The following is a 25,468-nucleotide window of genomic DNA, read 5'->3' on the forward strand; positions in this document are numbered from 1 at the left end:
CCATCTCGATTGTATGCTGCTGCACTTCATTCCACTACTGCAGTGGGAGTGCAAACGGATCTCTTCGTGCCTCTAAATGAACCGTTCTCAAACTATGTGAAAAGTCTTTTGCCCTCCATGGTTAAGAAAATTGATGAATCAACGTTAACACCCATCTTTTTCCCTACCATTCCTTCCAGCATATCTCCGAATCCACTTCCTTCGGTTCCGGGTACGCGCGTCTCCACAGGTCCATCGCCTTCTCTGGCCCATCGACCCAAGGCTGGATCCATGGAGATTGATAGACGTTACTCGAATAAAGAAAAAAGACGTGGTTGAAAACAAATATCTCCACCCCATTTACCTACACATAAATAAAAAATGGTCACTTTGATACAGTGAAACTATTGAGGTTTCGTTCTAATCTGGTTGACATCAAAGCACTGATTGATTCTTACCATCCTGTATGTCTTTCCTTACAAGAAACATTTCTAAAACCTACCGATACAGTCACCTTTTGGCAGTTTTCTTTGAACAGAAATGACAGGTTTAGTGATGAACGAGTGCATGGAGGTGTGGCACTGGTAGAAAATCAGCATGTGCTCACCCTGTCTTTGCCACTTAACAAACCATTATAGGCCTTAGCCATCCGTGTTTCCTTGTGTAGTACCATCACTGTTTGTTCTTTCTACCTGTCTCCTGGAAAGATCTATGATCAATCAAACCTTGACGTTCTCATTGAACAGTTGCCGTCTCCCTTTTTATTACAGGGGACTTTAATGGACATCATCCCCTCTGGAGAGGTGCTGATATGGATGGGAGTGGTCGCTCTGTAGAACTTATTCTCTCAGATCACAACATTTATCTCTTCAATACTGGTTCTTATACTTATTTTCATGCGCCTAGTTAGTCTTTTACTGCTATTGATTTTTCAGTCTGCTCCCCTTCACGGGGCAGTGAATTTTCCTGTCATTTTGCGAATGGCCTGGTAGAATCTGGATCAAGCCAACTTGCAGAACTTGATCCTGCCGTCGTCTGCTATCGATATACCACTGCGTGGCAGCACTGACTGACTGTATTATCCAGGCAGCTGCTCATTGTATTCCTAAAACCTCAACACGTTTTTCACGGTATCCTCGTCTGTGGTGGAATCATGCCTGCCATATGGTATGGAAGGCTCATAAACTTTCGAACCAAATCGCTTTTCAGCGAGCCATGCACATGCTTGGCAGGTAAGATGCCAAAGCCAGAAGCAATCTTAGATTAATTCACAAGCAGCATATTTTCTACCATCAGTTCCAAAGTCATATAGGACAAGATTCAGAAGGTCAGTGGGCAGTATAATTCTGTTTCTCTTTCGACCTTGCTCTCTGATGGTCAGTAAGTTGCTGATTCCCAGAACCTCGCCAATACTCTCGGCGAAAGCTTTTGCTGAGTATCTAGCCTTTCTGATTCATCCTCCACCTTCTTAACCATCAAGACTTGAGCAGAGCTTTCGCCTATTTCCTTTCAGACTGATCATCTCTACGACTATAATTTTCCCTTTATACGTGTAGAACTCAAGCTAGCTCTTGATCGGTCTGGCAGTACTTCAGTCGGACATGATGATATACACTACGAGAATCTGCGTCATTTCCTTCCTGCTTCTCTAGCTATTCTTCTGGTTGTTTTTAACTGGACCCAGCAGGAGAATGTTTTTCCTGATGCATCACACCAGGCTAATGTTCTGCTTTTCTCTAAGCCTGAGAAGGATCCCAGGATTACTTCAAACTACCATCCAATTGCTTTGACGAGATGTCTCTGTAAGACCTTAAAAAGGATGGTTAATGCTTGAATCAAACAACCCCTTTTTGCCCACCCAGTGTGGGTTCCGACGACAGCACTCATCGTGGACCACCTAATTCGACTTGAAATGTCAATCATAGAAGCACTTCTCAAGTGATAACATCTTGTGTCAGTATTCTTTGATTCTGAGAAGGCTTATAAAACTATGTAGAGATATGATATTTTGCAAGACCTCCACTTATATGGGTTGTGTGGCCATTTATCCTTTTTTATTTAAAAATTTTAATGGGCAACTAGTTCCAAAATCGTGTATGTTCGACATTTTTCCAGTTATTTCCTACAAGAACTTGGAGTCCCTCAGGGTTGTTTCCTGGGTGTCACACTTTTCAGAATAAAGATTAATACCATCACAGGACAATTCCCTCTTACTGTTGCAAACAGTCTCTATGTCGACAACTTCCACATCTCTTGTCAGTCGTTGAATATGAGGTTTTTTAAATGGCAGCTATTAATTATATGCCCTCAATCCTTTACTGAAGTGGATCACAGCAAACGGTCTTACCTTTTCCTGCTCAAATCCGTTTGTATGCAGTCGTCGAATATGAGGTTTATTGAGTGGCAGCTACAGACTACCATCAATCGTTTACTGAAGTGGACCACAGCAAACGGTTTTACCTTATCTTGCTCTTAAAGCGTTTGCATGCACTTATACCTCCGCCGTTTGCAACTGTCTTTATTGTATGCTTCAAAACTTCGATCCTTACCACAAATTCTCACCTGGGGTTGTGTTTTTCTTCCTCAGAGGGCCATGCTTTTTCAAAACAGGCGATGTGCCATTGTTCCTTTTGGCTTTCATATACAGGCACAGTTAGATTAATTTTGTCTGCCCTTGGATAACACTGTTGTACCCACTGGTCAGCCCACCCCACCATAGCTTATTTTACTTTACTTTGAGTCATCTGAGAAAAGCGTATACTCCCGATTGTAAGTACATTTTTTATTTGCTAAATATGTTTCAAACCATCCATTTATGCCCATTTATATGAATAGTTCGAAATCACTGACTCTGTGGGCTCTGTCATGGTTGTAGGGGTTCAGTGGTTGCGCACAGAATTTTCTTTACAGTTTCTGTGTTCACTGCCGAACTGTACGTCATTTCTCTTGCCCTAGATCACACAGAAGCTAAGCCGTACTCGAAATATACTATTTATACCGGACTCGCTTAACTCTCAACTGGCCCTGGAACCGCTTCACCTTAGTTCTCACCCTATTCTCGCCTATTGACTGGACCATTTCGCTTTAACATCTACTTCTATCGAGTTCTTCTGGATACCAGGCCAAGTTGGTATTCGCGAGAACGAACTTGTTGGTACCGCAGCTAAGTTTGTCTGTTCTGATGCTATCACTGCTGTGTCTATTCCATACATGTACTACGGTCCTGTATTCAAGGCTCTACTCTGCGTCAATTGGCAGTCGACTTGAGTAAGTAACGTAATGACAAATGTTTCCAGATAAAATCACTATTGGACTTTGACCGTTTTGTTTCCGTAACGATCATAAAGAAGTTGTGGTAACTAGACTATGCATTGGTTACAGTTTTGTAATTCATCATTCTCTTTTATCCGGGAATGACACATTAAAGTTTCTTGGTGGCTCTCAGGTCATAATAGTCCACATTTTACTGTCGTTACGACTCTAAACAACGACACCATTTTAGACATGTTTTGTTCACAAATTTACCCATGATTCTGGACACCTTACAAATGTTTTTAATTTTTAAGGGCCATTTATCTTTCAACGCTATTTAAGTTTTTAATTCAAAAATCGGACTTTGTTTTGTTTTAACATGATTCTATTTTAAGGCAGCGGTAAGTCTACGGATTTAGAACTCTAAAATCAGGGACTTGATTTCCCTTAGCGGACTCAGCAGATAGCTCAATGTGGCTTTGTTATAAGAAACACACTTGCACACACCCTTTTGACGAATTTTACTTTATTTTTAATTATTTTACCGGTTATTTAGCACAGATAGCCTAGTTCTTTTTACCATAAAACACCAAACAACCACCTCCCGAACAGACGGTTAGTGGCCACAACTAGCCCCGAAATCCTCACTTCTTGTTCTCATTTATTAAAAGATATTAGAAAACACATTTGTTACAGGTGTACTGCTTTCATTCAGTGATTAAAAATCTAACAAGCTGGGTGTTATGAACAGAAACATTTTTTTCTTTGAGTTCAAACACACATCTGTTTGTTGAGTCTTCTCATATTTCCTCTTCTTTCCTCCCTGTGACTGTCTGTTTATTGCAAATAAGCAACTCTTAAACAATAACTGGGAACCAGTGTAAAAGAGCATAAAATGTTATCCATTTTTTTCTGTAAAAATGTTTTCAAAAATATCAGTATGCTTTGGTAAATAATGAAGAAATATTTGGCATTTCATATATTATGGCACTGCAATTTAGTTTTTCCTTTTCTTAGGTCATTCCAGGCATTCCTCGCTCGGTAAGTGCTCTTTTAATAGAATTAAAGAATTAAGCCACTCTAACAGGTACTAGTAAAACAGTTTTCCCGCTGGTACTGCGGTAAGTCTACGGATTTACAATGCTAAAATCAGAGATTTGATTCCTCTAGGTGGACTTAGCAGATAGCCTAATGTGGCGTTGCTGTAAGAAAACACATAAACATACACTAGTAAGGCAATTTGTAATGAAACTAGTTAATTACCATGTCATTGATAAAAAGTAACAGACCTTATTTAAGACCCTCAGTCGCGGAAAGCTAACCCAATTTTAGGAAAGAACGCCAGAGCCAATAAATGGATTAGATGACTTAACCCAATAATACAGTTTAACTGAGCTTTTTCTTCTGATTGAAAAAAACATTTACTCATAAATAAAATCTGTAAAGTGTCTTGCCTGGAGCATAAACATAGAAAGAAAGGAGACTGGTTCACCTGTGGTGTTTGTAGATGCTGTTTATCTTTGGATTCATGATCAAATAAAGCAAATAATGTTAACTGGAAGCGAAGAAATGATGATGGAAATGGAAAAAGAAGGGTGATGAGAAGGGCAAGTGATCTGAGAGGTTAAAACTGAATTACAAGATAGCATGATGTTGATACTGATTCTGGAGAATATGGAAACTATGAAGTCTCTAAAATCATTACTGATATGTATACAGTTGTATCTTTTCTCATATTTCACGGATTTTAAATTTGAAAAAATCTGAATATAGTAATTTATTTCTACAAATCAGCGCCTTTCGGGATATAATATTTCAAATCTGATGCGACGTCTTAAAACGTCAGGGTTTTGTGACCGGGAGTCTTAAATCGGACGTGTTATAATAAACATTTGATGTCGTGGATCTAATGGTCCAGGGTTCAAGACACGATGACGGTGAATATATTCCGTACTTTTGACAGTGGGTGTGTTATAGAAATTGAGATTCAATTCCATTAACTATGTCATTCAAAGGCTGAAATGAACCCTTGTGGACTGACGGCCTTTTAGTTCAAAATTGGGGCAAATAAGTTGTTTGAAGAATAAATAATACTAATGTTACTAATTTTATTCTTTTAAACAATTCTGAGAACAAATTCGTGATAATATTTTATTTTCACTGCTAAAATTGTAAACTTCAACAAGACGTAAACATGAAAATCAAAATATCCTTGGACTTGTCATCATTGACCAGTAGATAAATTCTACAAAATTCCATAATTCATAATCAGTAACCTTGGCAAATGCTAAGTTTCTTGTAGTTTTGAACTGCAAGCGATATGTAGCGTTTCATTTGTCTTTTATTTTCCACAAGTAACCTTAATGTATTAGTCATTTGAATATATTAAATTGTGAATATCAGAATTTACGATGAGAAAAAAAATTCTGGTGAGTTGTTTAAAACAATAATTCAGTAGCATTAATGATATATATTATTCTAAAAACAAAGTAATGCTAAAATTAACTGCAAAGTAAGGAAAAAAGTTCGTCGAAAATTCAAAGAATCAATCATGTGATACCGTGTTATGTCTGCGGACTTTACCACTGAAATTCATGTTTCGTTACCCATGTGGACAAAGCCCAGATAGCCCATTGTGTAACTACACACAACTAAAATCGTCAAAACCAAGCATAAAGGTAATAGTGGTTGAGAACTTACCATTATTAATCTAAGGTCAGAACGGTCATTGTACCGAAATCCAAATAAAACCAACTACACAACTCAGTGATGTCGAGAAAACCCACTTGTAGAGAAAAATATATATGTAAAAACGGCTCGTTTGGGTTGAGAATTTTTTTTAACGTAGAGGAGCTTGAAACAATTACACAATGATTCCGAAAACAAAGTAAGACCAATTTATGTTTAATTACTAAGAAGGAAAGTGTAAATAATAAAATTACCCTTCTATAACAACTGAATTCAGTGCAAAATGAAGATAAGGTAACTTATGGTCAAAAAAGTGATATTTCAAAAGTATAAACGAAAAAGATTGTCTGATTAAAAAGAAATTAACAGAAGCACTCGTGGAAATAAACTAGGTCATATGATCAAGATGTATTCCATCTAAATGTTGTCGAATAATTATTTTCTTCTGCATTTGTTTTCCATCTATATAATCATTACATGGAAAACAAATGCATAAGGGCCCGTTTACAAGACGATAAGGCCTGGCATGGTAGTTTGGCGCGCTCTACTCGTAATCTGAGGGTTGCAGTTCGAATCCCTGTCATAGTAAACGTACTCGCTCTTTCAATCGTGGGGGCGTTGTTATGTGACGGTCAATTCCACTATTCGTTGGTAAAAGAGGCCCAGGAGCTGATTGGTGAGGACTAGCTGCCATCCCTCTAATTAATTTTTCTATCTTGGTTCTAACATGTGTTTGTTTTTAAAAACCCTTGTAACAGTCCAGGTTAAAAAAAATATTTATTAAATTATGGTCATTATTATTGTGGTGTAACTTCACACGGACTTTGTAATGAATAGAGTATCTCGCATAAGGTATTATATACCATAATAATTTATATACAATAAATGACTCGCATCAACAGTGTTTCGACTCACGATTTATATGTTGCATTACCAGCCAATTTGTTGATCACTGGTATTAAATGAAATGCTTTGTCGGCGTTGGAGATTCTGCCTCCGTCATACATAGGGTTAAGTACGTTATGCTAAAACAATTTTGATGTGTAAGTTAGCAAGTATTGTGGAATTAATAATCGATATGCAATTGCGGTAGGGCGGTGGGTATCGGAACGTACACTTTAACATTGCAACAGCAAGTTTCACTGTGAGAGTTGTACAAATTTTAATTAGATGTTCGAAATATTAGTTGCTAATACTTAGAGCTCTAAATTTGCTACATTTACAAACCAGTTTGTATTTCCCTAATATTTCACATTCTTTGTCTTTTTTTTGTTAAGTAGCACGTCCATGAACTCTGTCATATTTCACTCTGTTGTTAGTAAAATGAGGCGTAAAAATATAAAAATAATATTATAACTCTCGTATAAGAATACAGTGTCCCACATTTATTTATATGGTATGTTATTTCATTGTGAATAAACATTATCGGTAATAAATGACAAGCGGACATATTTCAATACCTGTATAAATAACATTTTTCTCGACTAAACAGGAAAACTAAATAGATTGGTTTTTTTTAAATGAGTCAAAGAGTCGAATATTCTATTTGAGGCTAAAAATTCGAGTAAAAGGATGTATGCTTGTCTGATACATGTTATTTATCTCCTATTTATGATAATATTGTTTTATCACAAATATTTATATTACAGATAGATCGTAATAAATCATTCGTAGTTTTTAAAATAAATTACAGCTAGCCTTACGTGTAGTTTTGTGAACAGACAAAGTAATTATTTCCACGTGACTGTTCCTGGTGATTTGGCGCTCGGGTCACGGTTTCGAATCCCCTTCCTCGAACGTGCTCGACCTTTCAGCAATGAAGACATCATAATGTGTCAGTCAATCCCACTATTGATTGGTAAAAATATGGCTCAACCATTTGCAGCAGTTGATTTTGACCAGCTGTCTTCTCTATAGGCTATCACGGCTGTGTGTCAGATGTGTTACACGTAAACGTGTGACAAAGTACGAGATATTTTAGTGTTTTAAATCAATGTTTGTCTAATTTGTTCTTTATATGTACAAGATACATACAAAATATTATTAAAATAATTTCTTTTTTTTTAAATTACAACCTTATGAAACAGGTTTTCTGTTCTTTAAATTTCTTCTAATCTACGTTTTATAAAATTGCAATATAGAGAGATAGGAAGACATTGTAATGCAATTCATTGTTATACCATTAAAGAAAACTATTTAAAAGACGAATACATGAGAAACCGGATATTCGAGCTTTATCCGTATTCGTTAACAACAAAGTTCAATGATTAAAGATGGTATTAACGTATGATTTTGATTTCTGTTATATTAAATAAGACAAAATTTCCATAAAAGCGACCGTTGGCTAATTTTCAAATGACTTACGGACTTATTTTTGAGAAGGAAGGTTATTGTTTTTTTCCAGCGAAAACAGTTATGTGTCTGGTTTGTTTTGTTTTGAATTTAACGTAAAGCTACAAGAGAGCTATTTAAGCAAGCCATCCCTTATTTAGCAGTGTAAAACCAGAGGGAAGGCAGTTAGTCATCACCACCCACCGCCAACTCTTGGGCTACTTTTTTACCAACGAATAGTAGGATTGACCGCACATTATAACGTCCCCACGGCTGAAAGGGAAAGCATGTTTGATGTGACAGAGATTCGAACCTGCGACCCTTGGATAATGAGTGGAGTGCCTCAACCACCTGGTCATGCCGGGCCGTTATGTGTGTGTGTGTGTTATAAAATTACAGTGAAGATGTTCTAAGCAAAATCATAATATCATTACAACATACTAGATTATTACTATAGGTATTGATTGACTGAAAATGTGCAATGACATGGTATATATGCATATGTTTATGGGTAAATCAGCACTCCACTTTTACTCTACAGAGTACAGTAGATTATAAAGTTGTACACGCCCTAGCAACGTAAGCGATGTGTTTTCAAGTCCAGTTATTGTGCAAGTGTTTTTGTTCGTTTCTTTAAGTTTGTTTAGACATTGAATACATTTAAATGGAAAGCAAACACGCCACTCCATAAAATACTTTAAGAAGGAGTTAAAAGTAACAGGTATTTACTAAGTAGGAGTAGACAACTTCAAGGTGAAATAATATTTAAACGTCATCAAGATTACGACACCAAATAGAAATCGAATAGTGAAAGCCCATTCACTTCTTTTCTATTTGTAGGCTTTCATTCACTTGTTATATATTTGTAGACTTCCTCAAATAAAATACCGTCCAGATCGTCTGGGAGGCTGTTAAATGGACCTACAAACACAGAAAGGATTTGATTCGTGTACTTCATTAAAAGACAAGATATTTAATGTTATTATCCCTGATGAGGTATGTAACATATATTTCTTAAATGTTTTAGTTCATCAAACTACGTTTTTCCTTAGTTTCAAAAGTTTGTTAAATATGAAAAATATCTGAGCTGCCTACAACATATTCCACTTATTGTTCATAATACAATTCTGGAACAGTTGAATGATCGATATTACATTTCAAGACTGTTATCAATACTAAATATCAGTCCTTAATGGAAGCAAACGTTGAAATATTTCTGCTTTGTTGAATAAAACGAAAAGTTTGATTGAAAAATATTAGTTGTCTGGTTGAACGTGTTGCGTTTTGAGAACCGTAATAACTCTGTTGTTATATATTATGAATATTTTTCACGTAGGCTTGAGAGAGAATTTAAGTTTATGGTTATTGTTTGTTTGTTCGTTATGAATTTCGCGCAAATATACACGAGGGCAATCTGCACTTGCTGTTCATAATAATGCAGTGTAAGACTAGAGGGAAGGCAGCTAGTCATTACCACCCACCGCCAACTCTTGGGCTATACTTTTACCAACGATTAGCGGGATTGACCGTAACATTATAACGCCCCCACTGCTTAAAGGGCGAGCATATTTGGTGAGACGGGGATTCGAACCTGTTACCCTCGAATTACGAGTCGAGTGCCTTAACCACCTGGCCATGCCGGGCCTGAAAGTGAGCGCACACAACTCTGATATTTTCACCAATAGAAATAACCTTGAAAAAATAATATAAAGTTTTTTTGTGGTTTTAATGGTTGCATGTTTTAGAACGAAAGACTTTCAGAAGAAAGGCATTGAATGAAACTTTGATATATTTAATTTAAATTAATTAGGATTTTGTAAGAAAACTTACAGGAAACGTATATATTTTTCTAAAACACATTCTTGGTGCCTGAAACCTTCCTGTCTGATTTAATATGATTTTTTAAGATTCCACAACGTTGTACATAATAAGGTAACAGAATAAACGTTTAATTAATTGATTTTTGGAGGGATTATTAACGTGAAAGCAACAAGCTTAGGACTTATTCCGTTAATATAAAAGTAAGAGTTGTGACATTGAAATTTCAATGTTTATCACCAAATTATTGGTAAGCATTACGTACTTGTTAAATTTTGCACAAATATACTAAAGAGCTACCTGCTCTAGCTGTTTCCAGTTTAGCGGTGGCCAGAAGAAAGACAACCATTCAACACTACCCATTCCCAACTCTTTTGCCAAAGAAAAGTGGGATTACCAGTCCCTTATAGGGTGTCACATGACATGTATGTTTGGTAATGGGATTTAAACCTGCGACCAGCATACGGCATTAAGAAAGAAGGTGTGAATTGAAACGACTTACATCCTTTAGGAAGTATTTTTTATGTAATGTACGGTTACGACAGAAAGTGTTCGTACCCCTGAGTCGTGAGTATGTTTTTCCTCATAACTTAAAAATTATCACGATTAGGATAATGAAAGTACAGTATATTATAAATATTATACTAACACACATCTACTACATAATTTTTTATGTACATTGAACAACACATAAACTGTTTATAAACAAATAACCAAACATAGGAGGGGCAGAAAGTGTTCGTGCGTCCACTTTAATGGTCAGTTGTGTAGCCTTTCAGGTGAATTACTTGGCTCAATCTCTCCTCATAGCCCTCCATAATCGTTTGACAGTACTCGACTGGCATTTTCTTCCATTCTTCTTTGCAGAAGGCCCCCAACTCTTGAAGTTTATCAGACGCCGATGAACCCTAGTCTTCAACTAATGCCAAACGTTTCAATTGGGTTGAGATCGGATGACTGCGATGGCCACTCCAGAGCGCTTATATGGTTTCTCTGCAATCAGGATTGCACAGATTTCGATATGTGCTTAGGGTCACTGTCGCGCCGAAAGATCAAACGACGCCTAAGCCGCAAGTTCCGAGCATCATTCTTGATATAAGTGCCTAATATATCAACGTACTCTTCTTTTTTCATGAATCCGTTGAAGCGGTGAAGGCTGCCTACACCAGAAGAGCTGAAGGAACTCCATAGCATGATCGAGCCATCTCCGTGTTTTTAGGAAGATTTCGTCCCCCCTTCTTACGGAAAATATAGCAAACATCATTGTGGCCGAAAAGCTTAATTTTAGTTTCGTCTGACCAAAGAATACTCTTCCAATAGGTAAAGGACTTATCTACGTGCTTTCTTGCATACCTCAATCGTGCTTCTAAATGAACAGGCTTTAAATATGGAGTTCTACGAGGACGACATGCTTTGAACCCAGAAGATCGTAACATGTTTCTAACTGTAGAGGTGCTTACTTCAACCCCAGTTTCTCTTACTAGTTTCTGTATATTATTACGTGTTAAACGAGGGTTTCTACTAACTTCTCTGAGAACCTTCCTTTTGGTACTCTCTGGACTTTTGGTGGGGCGTCCGGAACGAGGGAGGTTAGCAGTTGATCCTGTAAGCTTAAACTTAGCAATTACGCTTTGAACAGTAGATTTCGGCACATTAAGTTGTGTAGCAATACCGGAAAGAGACACACGAGACTTGTATTTTACAACAATTCGTTTTTTTTTAAATCACTGGACAGTTGTTTCCTGTTCGCCATAATGACCAAGCAGATGATGACGGAAACGGCGCTAAACTACTGGATGTACATTTGTTGCTGGCTAAATTCCAATAATTATAAACCCAGTGTTTAGTTCTGGAATGGTATAATGTTGTTTATCCGCCAAACTAAACAAAATTGTTACGGGAATATTAGTTTTTACACACGTTCTGAACTGTACGAACACTTTCTGCTCCTCCTATTTTTGGTTATTTGTTTATAAACAGTTTATTTGTCGTTTAATTTACATAAAAATTTATGTAGATATGTGTTAGTATAATATTTATAATATACCATACTTCTATTAACCTAATTATGATGCTTTTTATGTTAGGAGCAAAAAACCACTCAGGACACAGGGGTAGGAACACTTTCTGTCGTAACTTTACATAATTGCATATTTTCTTTAAAAATCATTTATTAGAAGCTCTTCAAATTGGAAATTTTTGAAACTTGGTATTTCGAAACAATACCAGCTTTATATGCCACGTCTTGACAAAACAACTAATTCATATATAATAGAATTTAGAGATGTTGACCAGAGAGAACAAAAACAATACGTAGCACCCTCCGCCTTTACGGCTGCTTTTAATCGTAGAGCGGAATTTACTTTCACTTTTATGACGCGCCAACCTGTGAAAGAACTAAAGTATTTAGCTCCATATAGTGGACTCAAACTCGGCTTTTTTGACCTGAAGCCCGGCATGCTGATCAAAAGAGTATCACGGGTCTTTTATTCATTGCACTGTGTAACAAAATTTTTGCTTCTTCTTGTTCATGGGCAGACAGTGTTATTTCCCAATTGCTTATGCCTAAAGTAAATGGAAAACACTTACTTTTCTCTTCAAACGTTGATTTTGTAACCTGGGAACGTATACCGAAAACATCATGGCAGACTACATTTGGGGGCTGATACGTGAAAGTGATTTGAGTCACAAATCTCGAAAACCTACTTACTTTTAAACATTTTTGTACATTTTTGAATAACTACATGTAAATCTTGATTCATAAGTTGTTTTATTGAAACCTTATGTAAATGAAAATGTGCAAATTTGCCCGTTTTTACATAAAAAATATGTTAATTTCTAAATTTCATTATCTAGGCCACAAAAGCAAAGTTTGAAAGGAATAATGGCCATTTTTCTGTACTTTTACATCATAAGCAATTAAGAAGTAACACATACTATCCAGGAACAAAATTTGTGTTACATAATGTTATTTAACATTATAATTTGATAATAATATTAATTTTCAGCACATTTAGTGGAATTTTAAAACACTGTTTTAAACAAATTAAAAAGATTATGAAAAAGAACATCTGAAGTTTGTGTGATTTTTGTCACATGTTTTATACCAGTTTCTAACGATTCGTCATATTTTAATGATTTTAATAATTTACCGTGATTTCTGATGTGCTGCTAAACGTCGTTGAAAGGCACTTATTATAAAAGTTAAAAATCATATAAGAAAAGGTAAAACTCCTCAACTAATGCTATAAAGTCATTTTCTATTTTTACATGATGCTTTAAATATTTTTATATACAGCTAGCTAAGTTTGGCTGCTAATGATTCTTTAGTTTAAAGTAAATACTCCTTATTTATATTTAGTTTAATTTCGGTATTTGTCCATTTCAGTTAGATCTGTATCACAACTTAGGAATATTTATTGAGATTTGTTGATTGCAATTATGGTATAAAGTCTGAAAATGTTTTCATTTCTGAAAGACCGGAGCTTGTTAACGCTTCTGTCTCGATTAGCAATTAATTCAATCGATTGTTAGCTATAGAAGTTCAATATTTAGTGATATTGAAAGGTGATAATGCATTAAAGGAACATATAGTGATATTCATCACTTTAAACTACTTTAAAATAATCCTAAGAATATATTAAATTGTTAAACAAGTATTCACTGATATTAAAAATTCATTATTTTAAAAACTTATCACAAAATTTTACATATAACGTTTTGAACTATTCTAGATAAATTTTCTCACATGTTTCTGCTAAAGTAATTTAATATAAAATTCTGAGTTCACTTATTTAATCATGACAAAATGTACTCCAAATAGTGGATACCTTGGGTCTCAGTCCATGGTTCTACAGGAGAAGAAGGAATATTGAACAAAATGTTCAAGGAAATAACGGAGAAACTAGGGATAAGGTAAGCAGTGGCATTTAATTTTAATGTATTCGAATAATTCCCAAGGTACTGTATTACTTGAAACAAAGAAACGACACAATAATGTTTCCGGATAGTTTTCTCGTCTCTTTTGACATAAAGTAGCTTATTTTTTTATTATTTTAAATCTTTATTCTGAAAGATTAGAATCCCCGCCGCACCAAACATGCTCGCCCTTTCAGCCGTGGGGGCGTTATAATGTTTCGGTCAATCCCACTTTTCGATGGTAAAAGAGTCGCCCAAGAATTGGCAGTGGGTAGCAATAACTAGCTGTTTTCCCTCTAGTCTTATATTGTTAAATTAGTTAGGACTAACGAAGATAGTCGTCTTGTAGCTTTGCATGAAATTGAAAAACAAACAATTCTCAGATTCGACAGATTCTGAAGGGCAGGTAATGAAGCACGTGCTCCGTTGCTACAACGCGAAGCTCAATTTCTCGGAAAAGAATTATAAACATTTTTCAGTTTATATATTTAAATTGATGTTCTTATATTTATCCATCGAGTTATTGCTGACTCATTGGAGAATGATATATTTAAGAACAATGTTCTTAAAACCAGACCCGGCACGGTCACACGTGTTAAGGCGTGCGACTCGTAATCTGAGGGTCGCGGGTTCGCATCCCCGTCGCGCCAAACATGCTCGCCCTTTCAGCTATGGGGGCGTTATAATGTGGCGGTCAATCCCACTATTCGTTGGTAAAGAGTAGCCCAAGAGTTGGCGGTGGGTGATGATGACCAGCTGCCTTCCCTCTAGTCTTACACTACTAAAGTAGGGACGGCTAGCGCAGATAGCCCTCGAGTAGCAGTTTTTAGCGAAATTCAAAAAACAAACAATCTTAAAACCATATTTTCCGTAAGATTAATACGGAAAAATTAATTTTGATGTAAAACGCCCACCCCCACACACACTCTGGCTCAATGGTAAATCTACAAGATTTCAACAATAAAAATCAGATTTCAATGCCCCTGGTGGGTAGAGTAAGGATAGCGCATATTATTTGTTTGTTTGTGAATTTCGCGCAAAGTTACACGAGGGCTATCTGCACTAGCCGTCCCTAATTTAGCAGTGTAAGACTAGATGGAAAACAACTAGTCATCTACACCCATCGCCAACTCTTGAGCTACTCTTTTACCAACGAATAGTGGAATTGACCATTACATTATAACGCCCCATGGGCTGAAAGGCGAACATGTTTGATGTGACGGGAATTCGAATCAGTGACCCTCAAATTACGGGTCAAGCGCCCTAAGTACCTGGCTCTGCTGAGCCTGTCATGAAAATGGAGAAAAATAAAGTTTACCGTGACTGGAAACGGAGGCGAAACGGGAAAATTGTAACCCGTATTGGAAATATACGTGCACACAGGATAAAAATTTCGCGAATTTGGAGGTTGCACATCATGCAATAAAATATTTTTCCAGTATCATTCAAGCAAGAGTTCCATTATAGTAAGATAAGTCGGAAATTCATTATTAATATATTAAAAATGTTAATGAAATAAAGTACAACAACATCTGTGAATTTCTCAATGCTTTTAAATTTTTCAGGTTCAATATCACAAACTTTAGTCAGTTTAATGACAGTTCCGATATAAGTACTTCGTGGACTCCTGTACTTAAAAGACTTCTGGCAGAGGCAAGTATATCTGTGTTTCACTGTTATTTATAAATAATTAAAGTGTTAACTTTTTAATTAATCGACTCCATTTCGGACTCGCAAATCGTCTTGAAACCACGTATATTTTACGTGATAACTGGCTAGATTTTATTCTTAGTATCAGTTAAGAGTGTTACGTATTATTATTTATTTCGGATGAATCTCCCATTTATTATGTCACTTACGTTACGTATTCCTTCTTCAAATAACAGGAAATTTGAAATTGAATTTAGAAATTAATTAAATGTTAATATGTATCAAGTTGATGGAATTTGCCAACAAAACCGATACACACAATTTTTCTTTTTTAATACAAATACATTTTAATGTACAAAATAAATACAATTTATAATAACGTTATTACTAACAGTTATTATAAATGATTGTTTATATACACGTTTTTTCAAACTTACAAACAATACTGAGTCTTATATCTGATCTTAAACTGAATCTTTTTACCGACATCCGCGGAGTCCTCCGTTGGTATAGCGGTAAGTCTACGGATTTACAAAGCTAAAATTAGGTGTTCGATTCCCCTCGGTGGATTCAGCGGATAGCTCGATGTGGCTTTGCTATAAGAGAAAAAAAAACACGTTCACGGAGATAAAATTAATTTCCTTGTTGTTACAGCTGTACCCATCGTTTGATAGCTGGTTAGGCTTGAAGCATACGTAAGTTTTATCGGCTACAATATCTAATGTCCTCGTAAAAATACTAACGAATAAAGTTAATTCGTCGAATTTAAACAGTTTGTAATGTTTGAAATATATAAATGTTCCTGATACAATTCTGTAGTTTTCCGATTATTAGACGTTAATCATAATTACAGCTTCCAAGGCCTATAGCACACTGAATGTAACTGACGACTTTTGCTCCCGTCTCTCGGCTAACTACTTTTATATATATTACGTGAGTTTCTAGGAGTATCAACAATGTTCGAGCACGATAACATTTTCGTAAAACAAATATGGTTACTTCTTGCTCTCAAGAATCTTCTACAAATTTCGAGAACAGGCGCGACTTGCGCAATACAGTCAAGAATATACGTCACATGCAAAAAAGAAAACTATACTGAAACAAGCGTAGGGATTAACATAAAGGTATAATGGTAAATTCGTTACAACAGTAACAGTTATGAAGTTCGTTTAAAAATAAAACTTAAAGATAAGTTATCACTTAAAATACATTTTTACATCGTATTCAAAGAGAGTTCAATGAGAGCAATATTTCATTTACCAAAAATAAAAACCCCTTGATAAATTTTGCAGTTTTAATGGAAATTACGCCAAAATATTATCTTAAAATGTATCAGGGTTACGTCTATTTGTGTCAGTTATTCCTCACGAAGTATTTGACGGACTTAAAGCCTTTCATAAAATACAATATTAGCATAAATTGCCGTTCTTGATAAGATTTGAATTAATTTTCGTAATAGAAAGCATGCAAATTTAAACGTGCAATCAAATATTTTCAAAGTAAAGTTCTGTCTGCTACTGCTGGTCTTCAAAAATATGTGACTTGGTTTGAGCTTCGCGCAATGCTACGCGACGGTTGTCTCCGCTAGATACCCCTAACTTAGCAATGAGAGACCCCACTCCACAGCAAGTTCATTAACCTGTTCTTTTATCAACGAATAGTAAGAGTGATGATCACTTGATAACGCCCCCACGGCTGAGAGAATAAGCATGTTTGGTTTGACGGGAATTCGAACTCGCGACACTTAGACTGCGAGTCGAGCGCCCTAACCATCTGGCTATGCTGGATCCCTAAAGAAAGTTGTTTTGTGGTCGAGCGCCCTAACCATCTGGCTGGATCCCTAAAGAAAGTTGTTTTGTGGTCGAGCGCCCTAACCATCTGGTTGGATCCCTAAAGAAAGTTGTTTTGTGGTCGAGCGCCCTAACCATCTGGCTGGATCCCTAAAGAAAGTTGTTTTGTGGTCGAGCGCCCTAACCATCTGGCTGGATCCCTAAAGAAAGATGTTTTGTGGAGTAACTCCTAATGAACGCGAGGACCATAAAATTGGCCCACTCGAACTAATCCATTGCTGGTGGTGTTTGGTGTTTTATGGAGTTAAGCAACTAGGCTATCTGCGCCTAATCCATTGCATTGAGTCTTTACTTGCACAGTTGTCGGGTTGTCATTTTAGAGTGCAACATTACCCACTGGAGGGAAAAAATTAATAAAATTTGACAATAAAAACTGCTTGAGTTGAATTACAAGATGTTGAAAACAGCGTGGTTGTATTTCTTTGCATATTTAGTTATTACATTTTAAGATAGGAAGGATAACTTTGGGCCACTGTGTATGGCAGAACAAAATCTATATCATACATTGTAATTTTGAGGGGCTTATAATATTAATAACTACGGTTTTAATACTTGCAGTGGGCAGAGCAAATATAGCCCGTTGTGCAGCATTGTGCTTAATAACAAACAGAGTTTAATATATTTTCTATGTTCAGCCAAGGTATAAATCATCTAATAAAAAGCAGAAACTTTCTTTGAATTAATATGAATTACTTAAGTAAAACTGGGGTTATTTTCATTATTTCACTTCATTTATGAACAAAAAGAACACTTTTATCGGTTTGTATCAGTAATATATTAAAGTTTTTGTTGTTGTTTTTCTGTATCACTTAAATTTTAAAGTTTTTATTGTTTTCATACCAGCAATATATTGAAGTTTGTTGTTGCTGTTGTTTTTCTAAAGGCCCTATTTTCGGTCCTTTCAGGAATTTGATTTTGCAATGGGACCGTTTGTCCAAACTACTGAGAGACTCCGGTACGTAGACTTTACTAGGCCAATTTATATTGATGATTTTGGAATTCTAGCTGGCTGCTCGATGAAAGAAACTAAAACATTCCTCGCACAGTTTGAATGGAAGGTTAGTGTCCAGTTAAAAGTTTTTCATGTATTTTTTTAAAATAAAAAACTAATGCCTACCAGGTTTGACGAAGGATTGTTTCCACTAATTTAAAAGCGATCTTTGTATTGTACACGTACTTAGACTAAATATGCAGTATATAACACTAATAATCCTTTAAAATTGTTTTATATTAATATTTTTTGCGCTGCATATATGTTTTTCTAATGCATATAACTGTAAATTATATGTTAACAGCTTTGAAACTTGGGCTTAGAAAAATCTAACTTTAGTTACGAAAAATCCGCAATAAATTAAGTTTCTAATAAAACAAACGACTAGTTATATTGATGAAATCTTTGCTGCGTCATAGCAGCTTGTAGAATAATTCTAAGTTGTGTCTTTTTCTCCAAGTATAAACTTTTAGCTCATAGCTCCTTCATCTCTTGACCGATTTGAGATCCAATTACATTTTTGGATAAAAGAAATCAAACTCTCTCGTTGATGTATTTGACTACACACAAATTTTCATGGATTAATTAACTCTAATTCTTACTAAAAGAATTTCAATTTAGTGTAAACTGGTAGAGATCCTGATAAGTAATAAAATCCAATGAGGTGTATGATCGTGGGCCCCACGCTTGGTATTGCTGGCGCACAACAATATAGCTGATATAAAAAAGGGGAGAAAGTCTCATAGGTTAGTTTACTTTAATCCAACGTAAAAGAAAGTCATATGCCGCGGCTATTGAAGATTCTCTCTTATTATTGTTTAACCATGTTTCTTATTTTTTATCACCAAGTGGGTCAGTGATAAATTTACAGAGTGTAGATAGTAAACTGCATATAACTGCAACAGCAACAACAGTTTCATATTTATTTTTTCATCGCGAAATAATTTTTAATCTCTGCCTTTTGGTTTTGTAGATTCCAATATACAATGTATTAGGCTGATTTGAATCAAGAAGCAACACCATATTATGAAAAACTGTTTTGTATATTGAAAAATGTTACACACGTTGAACATAATACATTGTAAGTTAACCAAAATTTCACATGTATAATTCAAAAGAATATCTTTTCACCAGCCATCACCTGAGTATAATAAATCCAGGATAACTAGACATCTAAAAAACGGAGTAGGATATTTAGACATAACACTCCCACGGCTAAAAGGGCGAGCATGTTTGGTGCGAGCGGGATTCGAACCCGCGACCATCGGATTATGAGTCGAACGCCTTAACACGCTTGGCCATGCCGGGACCGTTAGAAAGAAACTAAATAAAATCTTAAGAAAAAAAAAAGAATTCTAATTATACGAAACCGAAAAGGTGTTCTTAATATATTGTATCTTGTAATAACAAATAAAGTAAAATAATAAAATTAAATACATATATCATATGTGATAAAAGTATTATCTTACTTCAAGGCGTAATAAAGCAAATAGATAGCGACTGTGCATAATAATATGACAGTTATGTGCTTTTGGGTTAAACGGAAGTTATGCGGTCTTACAAATGTTGAATTCACTTGTAAAAAACGAGATAGAAAAAAGGTATTTAATCTTATATGCACAATTAAAAGTTAACTTCGAATTTTCTTTTCTATGTTCTTTACTGACAACTAAAATTATTTGGTCGAAATTTAATATATCATATGAAATTTGTATCGTTTAGCGAAACTAAATTATTTACACATTGTGTCATTGATAATTGGTAAACAACTTTCTTTTCAATTTTACATCATGTACTGGGACCTTAGAACACATTATAAATGTGAAACCAAAAAAACATTTCGTTTATTTCCAATATCTGCACAAGATTATAAACTTCAGTTAATAACAACTGATGTGGCCTAGTATCTATTTTTAGTATTCTTGGCCTTTTCTGTTTCATTTGTTTACTGTATCTCGCGCGAAACTATTCGAGTGTAACCTGCGCTAGCTGTTCCTGATTTTGAAGTGATAGCCAAAAATTAAGCCAGATAGTCAACACCACCACTTCTTCAGTATATGTGGTCTTACCTACTGGGCAAACTGAGCAATTGCCCAAGGCCTCTCACAAGGAAGAACCCCGAATCCTTTTAACTTCTTATTTTTTCTTATCATTATGAGGTCCCATTTACTGAATTTTTTTCCGGGGCTCCAAAATGACTAAGACTGCCCCTGCTCCTGGGATACTTTTTACTGACAAATAGTAAAATTGACTGTCACGCTATAACTCTTACAACTGAAAAAGCAAGCATATTTCGATTCCTCGAACTGCATATTGGAGTCAAGCGTCCTAGCTACCAGGTCATGCTAGGTCAGGCTTCACACTTTTCAAGATATCAATTTTTTTTTCTCATTGGTTGTAATGGAGTGTTGTAACTTTCTTTCTAGGTGTGGCTTGTATTGATTTTATCTGTACTCCTCGTATCCGGGGTCAGTTGGTTGTTCACTGAAAAGAGTGGTCACTACACTCATGAGAAAAGCAATAAAAAATGTTTCATGAATCAAACTTGGGACTTCTGTACACTTCTCTTAAATCAAGGTTTGACTTATATTTTGTTTGAATTTGTAAGATGAAAAACTTATTAAAATTATACTTAGTACAAATATAATATAACAGACATAATTCCTATCCTTCGAATAGTTCAGTGTGTTGAAAAACTGTGCGTGTGTTGATTTATAAGATATTGTTTATTGTTTTATCATGTATTACTCAGATGACTTTTAGTTTTAATATTTGCATATACGTTTTTCAGTAAAGTGATTGTTAGAAATGGTCGTTAACAATAACTGAAATAAGAAGCATTTTATTTTTAAAATACATATTTTGTTGTAATTTAGACGAGCTGATAACCAAATAAGTTTTTTTTTTTTAATTTTACTAAGGAATGTCACGTGTATGGTGCTGTTCGTCTTGGCGTGTCCTGTTTGGATTTTATGCGATTGCTACCGTATTTATTCTTTGCTTTGTTAATGGAAACATCATTGGGTCAGTAATTAATCAACCAACTGTCACACTTCATGAAGTGGCAAATAACAAATCTATAAAGTTGATTATACCGAGAAGCAGTGTCGTGAAAAATGTAATAGAGGTAAATAATGTTTTTACCTAAAGATTAATGGTATTGTGATATATTTCTAAAATTGAGAAAACCTAGGTTACAGTATTTCACATTCTAAATAACACTATTTATTGCAATCTCGCGTTACTTTTTCCATCTTTTAGTAAATTATTTGTTTGTTTGTTTTTGAATTTCGCACAAAGCTACTCGAGGGCTATCTGTGCTAGCCGTCCCTAATTTAGCAGTGTAAGACTAGAGGGAAGGCAGCTAGTCATCACCACCCACCGCCAACTCTTTTACCAACGAATAGTGGGATTGACCGTAACATAATAACGCTCCCACGGTTGAAAGGGCGAGCATGTTTGGCTCGACCCTCAGATTACGAGTCGCACGCCTTAACACGCTTGGCCATGCCGGGCCACTTTTGTAAAGTAAAGCAACGTTCAGCTGTTTTCACCGAAGTTTTAAATCACACATATCTACTTTTAATAGACGGAATTAATTTCATTCCTGTACAAACTTATTTTAACGAATTTGGTCTGTAGTACCGATTTTTAAACAAAAATGAGTTAAAGCTGTTTAGAGATATAATAGTTTCGCTAATTGTTTCAGATAACTTGTAAAACCTTATAGTTTAGATTGGAATTAAGTTTGTAAAAATTGTAATTATTTATTCATACCTGATGTTGGTGAAAACCTTTGTAAAACTTCTTCAGAAATGTATATGTAAAACAAAGGTTTATTTGTGTGTGTGTTTTCTTTCAGCAAAGCCGCATCGGGTTGTCTGCTAGCGGAAGGTGGCGACAAAGGTGTTAAAAACATCATACATTGCTTTCATTATCTGAAGTTTTTAACACTATCATAAATTAACCCAATGACTGTTCATACCTTCAAGAGTTCATCGCTGGTACAGTAGTAAGTCTATGGATTTACAACGCTAAAATAAGGCGTTCGATTTCCCTCGGTGGACTCAGCGGATAGCCCGATATGGCTTTGCTGTAAGAAAACATACACCTTCAAGAGACATGATTAAAAAAATTGATAATTAATAATAAAACGTTTTTTTATTTTTTAGATATTTGTAAATAAAATGTTAGAAAAATAAAAGGATAAGAATTATAAATTACAATTTTCTACTTTGTGAGACATTTCTGGCCTACATGCTTTTCTAAAATAAACTTCTGAAGAAATAACAACCTGAACATTCTGAAAATTGTATCATTTTTGTTTCACTTTGTTGTGAAGTCAAATGAAAAATCATTTCCAACTTCAGACTGTTTCTAGAAAAGTCTAAAGTAAACATATTTCAATATTCCTTATTCAGGATGACAAAAAGAACCACATTAGACACTTGCAAAAGAAGTTATTCTCTGACACTTTCATTGATGCTGGAGCAATAATGTCTGATAAAGTGCTAGATAAAGTGGAGACAGGCACTCATGCTTTGATAGCTCTTTCCTCGGACATATCGATCATCTTGAAGAGCCGTTACGAGAAGAAGATGAGGTGCAGTTTTCGAATGTCTGAGATTCATATAGGCCCCATCATTTATGGAATTCCTGTTAACAAGAAACTCTTACCTTGCCTTAAGGACTTCATTGACAAAAGGTAAAGTTGTTACACTATCACTTCTTTAAATATAATTAAAACTTGACAGCTATTGTAACGTAAGCTTCAGGAATATGCTAAACTTCACTGTAAAACCGTATCATTACAATAGTATAAGTTTGTTTTTAAATTTCGCGAAAAGCTACAAGAGGGTTATTTGCGCGAGCCGTCTTTCATGTAGCAGTCTAAGACTAGAGGGAAGGAAGCTAGTCATCAATACCCACCACCAACTATTGGGCTACCTTTGGCCAACGAATAGGGGGATTGATCGTTACACTATAACGCTCCTACGGCTGAAAGGGTGAGCATATTTGGTGTGACGGGGGATTCAAACCCGCGACTCTCAGCATACAAGTCGAGTATCCTGATCACCTTGACATGCTGGGCATCTGTATAAGTTACTCTTAACATTCTTTGGTTTCGGTTTCTATATATTTGCCTATTTTAATTTTGTATACTTTATTGATTCTGTCTATGTATCTGTCTGATTTAACTGTTTCTACTTTATCGATTACATGGTTATAACTGAAATAATGAGATAATGTTTGTTTCTGGGTTAATAACTAATTAATTGTTAATCAAGAGAATTACATTAAAACGTTTCAAAACCTTTTTCCGTCTCTAGAGTCTTCAAGCTTATTAACAAAATATCTGGTACTTGAATAATACAATAAAAACTTAAAATAATTTACATAAGGTTTCTAAGTTGATACAAAATTCTTTAAATCTTACGTTCTAAAAATCACATAACATTTTTATGATTTGTTTTTATACTTTACTTAAAAACAGATTTAACTTGAAACAGTAACACCCTTTTTGATATAAAGATAATACCTCTTAAAGAGCGGTCAGCATGTCAGCCGGGACAATTGGTGAAATGAATGAAAACGATAGTTTCTTTAAGCTTTCTCTGATATAATAATATATTAAGAAATTCTGATAAAGAGTTCTTTACTTGTCTTTTACACATGAATTTCTTGTGCCCAAACTTTCTCTTCCCGTTAATAAGTCCACACAACAAAAGCACTAGTATTTTTATCAGATATGGATAAGTTTTTAGCAGCTAGGTATTCATTTTAACTTTAGAAAAACGAAACGTTTAATTAATTAACTCGTATTGAAAGAATTATCCTAAGTGTTATTAGTATGTATAGTTATAAAAACAGCATCAAGTTGTGTATAAAACTACCGTTCGAGACAAAATGCGTTTAAACAAGACACACCATCGAATGTTCCTAAACTATATAGTTCACTGTTTCCAGAATGCAGACGTGCATTCTATAACACGTAACGAATAGTTAATTATGTGTTCCACATGCTTCATAACGGTATAGGACATTATACAAGTTATAATGTTTCAAAAAACAACATTATTTCGAAAACTCGACTATTTTCACGTAAAAGCTAGCTTTTATAACTGTAAGTTAATAATCGTGTGTAAGTGGATGGACGTAAGCGTTTAATTTATAATTTCGGTTTATTTTTTGGAATACACTAATCGTACTCTGAAATAGTCTTGCTAAATATAAATATTTATATATAACGATATAAGCTGTTCTTATAATTTGTGGAAAAAAATTAAAACACAAATTTCTTTGTTGCAGTGTTCAACGTTTCGTGAGAATCGGTCATTTGAAGAAGGAGATAGAACAAGGTAATTACTACCACCAACTGTGTCTCTGTAAACCATCCAAAACTAAGAAAGCTTTGAACTTGAAAAACCTTGATCAAGTGTTTTATTTGTTTTGTGGAGGCATGGTATTATCCACACTTATTTTATTCGTGGAATGTCTGTGGAAAATGAAAGGAGAGTAAACTGGTTTACTTGTACTTGCCATAAACAAACACAAGGCTTTTAAATTAGTATATTAACACAGTGTAATAAAAAAGGCACGGCTCGCATTTTATGTCAAATATTATATGACGTCGTTGTAGTACTTGTTTCAGCGTATTAATGCAGAATATTCTGTCATCCTACATAAATGTACATAAATCGTAAAGAACTGGCCAAAAAATTAAATAAGCTGTTAAATGCTCTCTTCAGTTGTTTATTACACAGTTTTAGAAGTTATATTGTTTAACATATTATATATCTGTATTTCAGTACACACACACATCTGTAAACTAGTGTACTTTCAGCTATGAATAAATAATAATGAATTAGGAAGAAACTTTAAAGTTGCAAATTTGAAGAAAAACTGATAAGAGTGTAACAATCTTGTATAATTTAGTTGTTTCGAATAGGAAAGGTGTATAATAACATTTCAACCACACTTTGTCTACCAT

The 25,468-nt window shown here is 35.0% G+C and overlaps 1 protein-coding gene across 1 annotated transcript; it reads left to right on the forward strand.

Annotated features, from left to right (window-relative positions):
* Window positions 1-9,097: 9,097 nt before the first annotated feature.
* Window positions 9,098-25,393, forward strand: LOC143228125 (glutamate receptor-like). Its single transcript, XM_076459444.1, has 8 exons — window positions 9,098-9,246; window positions 13,892-13,983; window positions 15,552-15,639; window positions 18,392-18,544; window positions 20,904-21,054; window positions 21,399-21,604; window positions 22,899-23,182; window positions 24,787-25,393. Exons 1-8 carry the CDS (start codon window positions 9,166-9,168, stop codon window positions 24,995-24,997), a joined length of 1,266 nt encoding a protein of 421 aa, XP_076315559.1. The 5' UTR covers window positions 9,098-9,165; the 3' UTR covers window positions 24,998-25,393.
* Window positions 25,394-25,468: the final 75 nt, after the last annotated feature.

Source organism: Tachypleus tridentatus, chromosome 10 (genome assembly GCF_004210375.1).
Source record: "Tachypleus tridentatus isolate NWPU-2018 chromosome 10, ASM421037v1, whole genome shotgun sequence".
Classification (NCBI taxonomy): Eukaryota; Metazoa; Arthropoda; class Merostomata; order Xiphosura; family Limulidae; genus Tachypleus; species Tachypleus tridentatus.